The 9,957-nt window shown below is 52.8% G+C and overlaps 1 protein-coding gene across 1 annotated transcript; it reads left to right on the top strand.

The window, feature by feature from the left end:
- Positions 1–2,957: 2,957 nt before the first annotated feature.
- On the top strand, positions 2,958–5,453 carry CLEC11A (C-type lectin domain containing 11A). Its single transcript, XM_066374112.1, has 4 exons — positions 2,958–3,205; positions 3,453–3,648; positions 3,940–4,131; positions 4,562–5,453. The coding sequence occupies exons 1-4, from the start codon at positions 3,062–3,064 to the stop codon at positions 5,005–5,007; spliced, it is 978 nt and encodes a 325-aa protein (XP_066230209.1). The 5' UTR covers positions 2,958–3,061; the 3' UTR covers positions 5,008–5,453.
- The last annotated feature ends 4,504 nt before the right edge of the window (positions 5,454–9,957 follow it).

A 9,957-nucleotide genomic window follows, 5' to 3' on the forward strand; every position in this document is an offset into this window, starting at 1 on the left:
TGTCACACCTGTGCATGAGACATATGAGCAGCACAGAACACATACTTATGCAACCCCACACACAGCACGCACCCCAGTGTGCATGCTCATACACAACCCTGAAAGACACACACTGCAGGGAGATGTGTGCATATGTCTCCACTACACTCACCCACCTCGTTGTCCATCATCCAGGTGTGCACACGCCCATTTAGATGCACAACATGGGGCCATCGCTTCCCGACAGGATAATTATTGCTGACATTTCTTGAGCATTTCCTGTGTGCCATCCTCTGTTCTGGATTTACTCATCAACTTCTTCCACTAACCCATTGGCTGCGTAAGAACATTCACCACCCCCATTTTCCAGAGGGGAAAACTGAGGTTCAGAGAGGCTAAGCGACTTGTCTAAGGCCACTCGGGTGGTACCAGGGATCAGGGACAGGTAGGATAATTCAGTCTTGACACTGCTCTTGTTCACTATGGGGAACACCATGGTTGTATATCCTTCTTCCCAGCTCAGCTTGCTGGTGCCATGGAAGCATCCACAGAAACAGGGCAGGTCTTGAGATAGTGCTCGGGGACAGTGTCTCCATAGCCCAGGCTCCTACCCTTCTCTCATATCCAACAGCACCTCCAGGGCCACCAGTCAGAGCACAGGTGCCTGTACAGGGCAGTTCTAGGTAGCCTCTGAAATGCCCCTCCAGCTGCAGGCTCTGGGGTACATCTGAGCTAAAGCAGATGTTAGCCCAGCTCCGGGAGACCCCTCTGGATGCACACCCACCAGTCCAGGTGGTGAGCAGCTGGGCCCTGAGAGAAAACAGCTGTCCATGCTGGTGCCAGCAGCAAGAGAAGCTATACACCCCTCTACAGTTTACAAGGCCTTCCCAGGCCTCTGTATTATGTCTGGAGGCCTCTAGCTGCTGATGTGCGGTCCCCAGAATGCCAGTGGGCACCTGACAGGTCCAGACTGTGATGTGGTGAGCAGCCTGCCCAAGGTCACACTGTCCTCTGCTTTCTTGGAAAATGGAAGCCTGGGCACATTGATTTCCAAGGCCACTCCTGGGGCTCCCAACAGCTGAGGGCAGATGCCCTGCTCTTGCTTGGAGCCAGAAGCCTTGGCTAGCTGCCTCTGGTGACCTCCAGCAGGCCATGCTGTCCCCTCTCTGAGCCTTGGTTTCCTCCCTTAAAGAGGGGCCCTGCCATCCCGGGCTCGTGAGTTCCATGCTGGCTGGCACAACCAGTCAGGCCGAATCTAGGAAAGCCCTGCATGAGTCACGAGTCTGGCATAGAGTGGGCATGGCATGGCCTCTTGCTTCTCTCGCCTGAGTGCAGCCTCTCTCTCACTGCCCTCACGACCTCCACCTTGGCTGCCACAATGCAGAGGCTGCACCCCATGCCTCTGCCTCAGGAACTCAGGGTGCCACCTGAACACAACAGTCAAGCCTTCAGCCTTTCAGCTAAGCTGTTACCCCACTATGAATAGCTATTTCCTTTCTCGATCAGCAGACTGAGCACCTACTACGCTTGGTCCTGTTTCCTGTTCTAGTGCTGGGGATACAGCAATGAACAAGAATCCCTGCCTTCACTGGCCAGAGACAGACCACAAACAAGTAAACAAACAAGACGATGTCAGTCTTGTGTACAACCAAAAAAGAAAAACTGAGGTGTTTCAATAAAGTAACTTGTGGAAGCAAAGCTACTTTAGATAAGAGAATGGGGGAAAGCCTATCTGAGCTGAGGTTTCAGGAAGGAGAGAGGAGGCTGGGCCACAGACCCTTGTTCTGAAGGAGAAAAAGACTAATGCAAAAACTATGAGGTGGGAAGGAGCTCAGCATTCAAGAAATAGCCAAGAGGCTACCCACACTCTAATATGGCTGCATCCTAGTGGGCAGGGGAGTGGGGTGATGAGCTTGCAGAGATGCAAAGGGCCCACCCTTCCCAGCCCCCTGCAGGCCAGGCCAGGCCTGGCCCTTGCAGAGGACAGGGTTTGGCTTCCCTTCAGTCAGTGATGGGAAGCTGGGGGAGCAGGGGAGTGGGGAGTGACATGATCTGATTTACAGTTTGGAAGCTTTGCTCTGGCTGCGGCAAGCAGCATGGATTGGAGGGGCTAGGGAAGGGGGGAGAGGGGGAGGAGGCAACTGCAGTGGTCCAGGCTGGAGATGAAACTTGCTGACTGCTCAGAGCTCTGTATGCACCCAGCCCAGCATCAGTCTACTTCGCCTCCTGGAGAAAGCTTCCCTGACCCAACCCCCCACTCAACCATCCTCCTCTCTCTCCCCTGCACTAGCCCCTCGCCCAGTAAGATGGTCTGTCTGCCTGTCTGGAGTCCCCAATCATCTGATGAAAGGCCCAACCTGCAGGCTTCCATAAAAGTATGGCAAATGAATCCCAGAGCCTGGCCTCCTAGGGTTTGCACACACAGTTATATGCATGCTCTTCATATGTGTCACACATAATCACTTGCATCTTGGGGCAAGAGCATGGAGGGCAGGATGGAAGATCTCAGGGCAGAAGGCACCCCAGAGTATGGAAATTGTGGGAAAGCCTCTTCCAGCACGGTGTGTGGGCAATGGTGGCCATAGGGTAATAACAACCGTGGAGAGACCCTGCAGTTTCTCCCCTGCTAAGGAGTGGCCAGGAGACAGAGGGGAGCAGGGTCAAGTCCCAAAATCCCCCTGAGGGAATTCCTGGGCAGAGGCTGTGTCTCCAGGATCCCTTGGAGAGCTAGCTCCATGCTCTTCCTGACCATCAGAACTTTTGGCCCGGCAGAAGGAAAGAACAGGGCGGAAGTGAGCTCTGGAAAGTGGGAAGAGGGGGGTGTGAGGGGAGACCCAGGGCGGGATCCAGGCTTTGGAACGTTGGAGGTTTCCGGCCACAGAGGCAGGACCTCAGGGGAGCCAAGAGAGGCGGGGAGAGAAGCACTTCGAGGAACAGAGACCAACGAACAGCCAGGAGTTGGGAGGAGAGGGACCAGGCAGGGAGGAGCTGGGAGAGGTGATCTGCACACATTCCAGTCCCCAGAGACACCCTCTTCCCAGAGACATTTGTCTGCAGCCTTGGGTTCTATAAGCTCACCCGGATGCAGGCAGCCTGGCTCCTTGGGGCCCTGGTGGTCCCCCAGCTCCTGGGCTTCAGCCATGGGGCTCGGGGAGAGAGGGAGTGGGAAGGTGGCTGGGGAGGCGCCCAGGAGGAGGAGCAGGAGAGGGAGGCCTTGATGCTGAAGGTGAGTTGGGGGTGCTAGGACTGGTGGGGGGGAGGCCACAGCGACTATGGGCTTGGGAGGGGTTATTCCTGGGTTAGGGAAATGAGCAAGCAGGAGTGACTGGATAGGCTTAGAGGATGGGGGTGATGGGTTTACAGAAGGGAGTTAGGGCAGTGAGCCAGTTTACAGCTGGAGAGGGTTGGTTGGAGCATCTGGGGAGTCAGAATGGGGTGATAGGCTGTCTGTAACCATCCCTCCCCGGCCTCAGCATTTACAGGAGGTCCTGGGGCTGCCTGCTACCAGGGGGGATGAAAACCCTGAGGGAACCCCTGAAGACAAAGGGGTCTTGGAGACTGATGAGGACCATAAGGGGGAAGATGAGGAAGCAACGCCAATCCCCTCCTCCAGCCCCAGCCCCAGCCCCAGCCCTTCTCCCACCCCGGAGGACACCATCACTTACATCCGTGAGTTATCATTAGCTCCACCCTACCCCCCAGGCCTCAGCCATCATTTTCACCGAAATGAACTGTACTCTCAGTGCCCAGGAACCTATCAATTGCTCACCGTCAAGCCCATTGCGCCCACACTCCCATGAGCTCCGGGTCCCCTCCTCGCCTCCCAGGAGCCCCGGGCCACTGACCTCCCACGCCACAAACTCCGCTCCCAGAGGCCCTAGGTCTCTGTCCCCCCCAGGTCCTCCGATTCCCGATCCCGCCTCAGGGTCCCCGGCCAAGGTGCGCCCTGTCCGTCCACAGTGGGCCGTCTGGCCGGCCTGGACGCAGGCCTGCACCAGCTGCATGTCCGTCTGCACGTGTTGGACACCCGCGTGGTTGAGCTGACCAAGGGGCTGCGGCAACTGCGGGAGGCGGTGGGCGACACCCGCGACGCTGTGCAAACCCTGCAAGAGGCGCAGAGCCGCGCGGAGCGGGAGCATGGCCGCTTAGAGGGTGAGTCTGCACCGTGCGGGGCGGGGAAAGCGGGACGATCCGGGTCAGGCGGGGGACTGGTGAGCGGAAGGCGCCCGGAGAGGTCTGAGAACCACGGACAAGGGGGTTCCTGGAGACTTGGGGTGTGTTGGCTGATGAGGAGGTTAGAGCAGTGGGAAGGGTGAGTGCCAGGAGCAGGCGGGCGGTGGGGTAGGCACACTGCCCACCACGCTGTAGAGCCGACCCGGTTACACGCGCCACGCCCCCTACAATCTGGTCCCCGCAGCCTGGCACCACCCCGGAGGCCCTGACTCCGCCTCCTTGCTGGATTCTGACCCCGCCTCCTCCCAGCCCGACCTCGAAGGCTCTTACCCCGCCTTCTCCACGCCCCCGGAGGTCCTAACCCCGCCCCACCCCGCCCTCCGAGGACTTGACTTCACCCCTCCCGCAGGCTGCCTGAAGGGGCTGCGCCTTGGCCACAAGTGCTTCCTGCTCTCGCGAGACTTCGAGGCCCAGGCGGCGGCGCAGGCGCGGTGCGTGGCGCGGGGCGGGAGCCTCGCACAGCCTGCGGACCGCCAGCAGATGGAGGCGCTCACTCGCTACCTGCGCACGGCGCTCGCTCCCTACAACTGGCCAGTGTGGTTGGGTGTGCACGACCGACGCGCCGAGGGCCTCTATCTCTTCGAGAACGGCCAGCGCGTGTCCTTCTTCGCCTGGCACCGTGCGCCCCTTCCCGAGCCTGGCACCGAACCCAGTGCCGCGCTGCACCCACTCAGCCCCAACCAGCCCAACGGCGGCGCGCTGGAGAACTGCGTGGCGCAGGCCTCAGACGACGGTTCCTGGTGGGATCACGACTGCGAGCGGCGTCTCTACTACGTCTGCGAGTTCCCTTTCTAGCGGGGCCGGTCCCCTGCCTCTCCATTCCATCCCACCACCCACCCTTTGCCAGAGCCGTGCACTGTGCAAGAACGTCCCTCCCTCCCTCCATTCTTGCCTGTGTTTTTTGGGGAAGTGGCGAGCATCAGGCTAGGTCCAGTGACAATAAAGCCTTGTGGAATCGGACTTGAGCGGGCAATGGAAGCACTTTTGACATTTATCTCGCCCTGTGGCAGGCTGGGAAAGGCAAGAACCTGGCCTTTGGATGTCTATCCTGCCCCTCTTTTTTGGGTATTATTTGAGGCCCAGAATCAGAGTGATGGAGAACACTTGTGCATATGTACACATGATCCTTCACTGCTGCACACACATGTCAGGAGTACATACGTGCACACGCTGCTCATGCCCTCATCCCCCATTGTGCCCACTCAGAGCCTTTGGGACCCAGGGCCTACTAATCATTGTTTCAGGACTTGATTCTGATGGAAGAGATCTGGGAATCACAAAGGAGCTAAAGGCTCTCACAAGCCTTGCAAGAAAGACTCCGTTTAATTTTTTGTGTTGCAAACTGGTTTCACCAGATGGTACTGGAATGTAACATCAGGCGTGGCCACCCCTCTCCCTTTTCCTTCCCCCAGCCCCAGTAGCATGTGTTGAGACACAGACTTGAAGACCCATCCTGCCTGGAAGTGTAGGCTCCCTCCAAGTGTTCCCTTCTCTACCCCCTGCCTGTGAGGCCCTGAACTTGCCTTGAGCCCTGTTTCCTCATCAGAACATAGGCACATCACCCCTATCTTGTATGGCTCTTGGGATGTTCATGTGAGCCCAGGAATGTGAACATTTGGGAGATGGTGGAACATGAGCGGCATAAAACCTTTCCTTCCCCACCATTTTTTCATACCTTTATTCCCTGGGTCAGTGAGGCCACCCAGAAATCATCCCAGTGTCTCCCTCAATACTGGCATCATGGTCCTGACTCTGGCATCAACATAGAACCCAGAAACCGTAGTGTGACCCTGTCTTTTTCTTCCCTCAGCTGTGGCTCCAAAAGCCTAAAGTGTCACCATTGGATCAACTAGTGACAGTCACCCCTGCCATCTCTAAAAGGGGAAGAGAACCATCACATGCTCCCTCCCTTTTTTTAGGTTTCATTTCTTTAACCCTGCCAGTAAGTCTGGTTTCAGGCCTTGTGGCAGATGACCAACCACAAAGGAATGTCTGACATCACAAGCCGAGAAGTCCTGGATGACTGAAAACCCCCAGCCCTTCCTACTCCCCCTCTCCAAAACCCTTAAAAAGCACGTGCCAGGCTGTGCCTGGTGTGCAGCTCTCCCTTACGAGTCAGCCCGGCAGGGTTCCTTTCTTCCTTTCAATAAAGCCTGTTACACTGGTCTTTTCGGACTCGGATGGATTCTAACACCTTTAGGACCCATTTCTCCGCCCCACAGCTCCCATAGGAGGTGCCTAATAGGAGGCTGACAGTGCAGAGTGGGTTGGCCTCTGGTCTGGAACACTTCAATCAAGGGACTGAAGACCTTGCTCAAAATTCTTCCCCCTGAGCTTGCTTTCCAGGGTGGGGGTGGGGCAGCAGAATGTTATAGATATCCAGAGGACAGATTAGACAGACATTAATGAGTATCTGCTATTGCCCAGCAGGGGTCACCCTCACCAACTTGACGTTCTGGAATGAAAGTGAATTGGGTAGTTGAATGGTTATACACGCCTTGACTCTGGAGCCAGATGCCCCAAGTTCTAGTCCTAACTAGGCCACTTTCTACTGGGCAAACTTGAATGAGGCTTCTCTCCTGACCCTGCACTGATCAGTCAGACTGGGAAACCATTATAGGGTAGGGCTCTAACTGCTTCTCTTCCTCCCTAGCCTCCTTTGGGCTCCCACAGAGTTCAAGGCTTTCCTCTTTACACCTTCCATTACTCTAGATCAGTGGTAGTCAACCTGGTCCCTACCGCCCACAAGTGGGCATTCCAGCTTTCATGGTGGGTGGTAGTGAAGCAACCAAAGTATAAATAAAAAGATAGATTTAACTATAGTAAGTTGTTTTATAAAGATTTATTCTGCCAAACAGCGAAAATCCAACATAAAGTACTTGGTAAGTAATTATTCTTATATGCTTTAACTTGCTGTAACTCTGCTTTATAAATTTTACAAAGTAAAGTTACTTCCCTACTTTATAAATCACCATTACTGTGGAACCGGTGGGCGGTTAGAAAATTTTACTACTAACAGAGATACAAAAGTGGACGGTAGGTATAAAAAGGTGGAGAGCCGGGGTTGGGGGGTGCTCTAGATGCTGCTGTCTGGTTAAGGTCTGTCATAGCAGGCCAGGGACAAAGAGTTTTGGAGGCACCCAAACAGTTTGGGAACACCCAAAGAAAGGTCCGAGTGGAGGGCATTTACAAGGACTGGGTATGCATCATGTCAGCTTGCCTGTATGCGTAGCATTCTAGATTGATTCCTGACTCAGGTCTGCATACATGAACCCTTACCCCTCCTCCAAGAAGCCCTCCCAGGCTTACCAAAACATTGTTTGCCAATGTTTGCCCCCCCCCCCCCCCCCCCCCCCCCCCCCCCCCCCCCGCCTTGGACCCACACCAGAGAAAGCCTCAGCAACTGATTGGGGTCGATACGTTAATGGATTCCACGGAAGTGGTGGAGCAATGGCGCAAGCCTGAAATGATCCAGCCTGGGGAAGAACTACCCGGTAGCCAAACGGGCTTGTCAGGACTACAAATCCCAGGCGGCCGAGCGACAGGCCCCCTACAGCCTTCTCAGAACCACGTTTCCCGCAGCCATTAGGTACCTCACACAGGTCCTTTCGCAAGTTCGGGGGGTGGGGGGTGGGGGGGTGGCTGCCCCCACGTGGGCATTGCCTACATTACCCAGCAAGCTTAGGGCCACGGCCTTCACGAAAACGACTGAGTCCAGCAGTCTCCAGAGTTCAGATCCCCCTTCTCTCCAACTCAGCGGCCCTCGTCCCGAGGAACTATGGGAAATGTAGTCCGGTCACGCGTCAACCGTTAACACCCCCGCCCCCACGCCTGCCCAAAGCCGCAGAATTTAATACTCGTTTAGATTTACCTGTATATTGTAACTGGCGCTCAGATCTTTCCGACAAGAGTTTTTCAAATTACGGGTGAATTTCCATGGGTGGGTCATAACCATTAAAAAAAAATTTTTTTTTAACTCATTGATTTCAGAGAGGAAGAGAGAGAGAGAGAGAGAGAGAGAGACAGGAAGAGAGGAGGAGGAGGAGGAGGAGAGAGAGAGAGAGAGAGAGAGAGAGAGATGGACTTGCTTTCCCACCCATCCGCACATTCTTTGGTTGACTCCTCCTGCATGCGCCCCTACAGGAGTTCAAGCCCCAAACCCTGGTGCATGGGGAGCTCACGCCAAGCAATTGAGCTACTCGGCTAGGGTATAACCATTTTTAAAATAGGGTATAGCCAATTTTAAAATAAGTGAAATACATTCATAGAAAATGGTTGGAAATAGTTATCAAAATGTGTCTAAGTACTAAATTACAGCATAAACTACAACAAACATTTTTTTCTTTGCCTGCAGAGAGTTTGCTAAACACTGGTCCAAACCAACTTAGCTTTTAATGGAAAAAATAAATAAAAGAGAGAGAGAAGAAAACCCAAAACTTTTTATTTGGAAGTAATTTCAAACTTACAGATAACTTGCACAACTACAAATAGTATTTTGTATTTTATATATCCTTTACCCAGATTTATCTATTGTTAATAGTTCACTCTCATTGCTTTATCTTTATCCATTCATTCATCCACCATCCATTCATCACTCACCCATCCATCATAAACCAGTCACCAGGGACAAACCAAGTCAGGTTTACTGACCCACTGCAATAGAGGAGAGCACACTCCAGTGGAGGAGCTGTGATGGAGATAAAGCATTTGGGGAAAGAGAGAAACTTGGATGAAATTTAAGTGAAATTGTCTTTTGATAGCTTCAGAGCAAAGCAGGCATGTGTATAAATGAGTCCACCTCAGGTCTAGACTGCAAAGTGAGCTCAGGATCTCGCTTCTTTGGAAACTACAAAGTTATCATAAATGTGGTAGGTTGTTCCTATCTCTGCATAGGGGCTGGAAATGGAAGCTTCTTGTCTGTGTCAGAGTGCCTTCAATCTTCCAGGCAAAGAGTAGGATGCTTCATGCTTATGGCTACAGTTTCAAACAGCAAAGTTTCCAAAAAGCCTATGATTTTAGAGAGCAGAGTTTCTCAGTGAGCAAGGTAGCAGGGGTCATTAAAGGGGGTTAGAACACTTTACAGCCTATTCCTGGGAGAGATGTTTCCTGTTGACTTTGCAGCTAGCTAACTTTATCTGTGTCCAGAGATGAATGGCGGGCAGATTTTTTCACAGTTTTAGGTGGGTTTTGTTTCTCAATATATACATACCCCACCCCCTTTAAAGCATTTAATGGTTTATACATATTATGGCTCTTTATCCCTAAATACTTCAGTGTGTATTTCCTAAGTGTGGGGATAGTCTCTTATGTAACCACAGTAATCGGCTTCAGCAAATGTAACATTTACATAATTCTTTAATCTATTGGTGATATTCCAGTTTTTAAAAACTTTTTATTTATTGACTTTATTTGTTTACATATTTTATCATTCTATTAGAAATAATTCCAAACGGGTTTTTTTTTTTTTTACTTTTATTAATTTTTAGAGAGGAGAGAGAATGAGTGAGAGAGAGAGAGAGAGAGAGAGAGAGAGAGAGAGAGAGAGAAGGAAGAGGGAGGAGCAGGAAGCATCAACTCTCATATGTGCCTTGACCAGGTAAGCCCAGGGTTTTGAACCGGCGACCTCAGCATTCCAGGTCGACGCTTTATCCACTGCGCCACCACAGGTCCAAACAGGTTTTGAAGAAAACTTATTCATTTGAGTTTGACGGGTTTTCCAAAAACTCTTAATGAAGATATGTTCGC

The sequence above is a fragment of the Saccopteryx leptura genome, chromosome 3, assembly GCF_036850995.1.
Source record: "Saccopteryx leptura isolate mSacLep1 chromosome 3, mSacLep1_pri_phased_curated, whole genome shotgun sequence".
Classification (NCBI taxonomy): Eukaryota; Metazoa; Chordata; class Mammalia; order Chiroptera; family Emballonuridae; genus Saccopteryx; species Saccopteryx leptura.

Bases quoted from the DNA above. Each gene is read 5' to 3' on its own strand.
- CLEC11A (XM_066374112.1), top strand. From the start codon at position 3,062: ATGCAGGCAGCCTGGCTCCTTGGGGCCCTGGTGGTCCCCCAGCTCCTG. The intron at 3,206-3,452 runs GTGAGTTGGGGG...CCCCGGCCTCAG, and splicing joins GGGAGGCCTTGATGCTGAAG to CATTTACAGGAGGTCCTGGG. The intron at 3,649-3,939 runs GTGAGTTATCAT...GTCCGTCCACAG, and splicing joins GGACACCATCACTTACATCC to TGGGCCGTCTGGCCGGCCTG.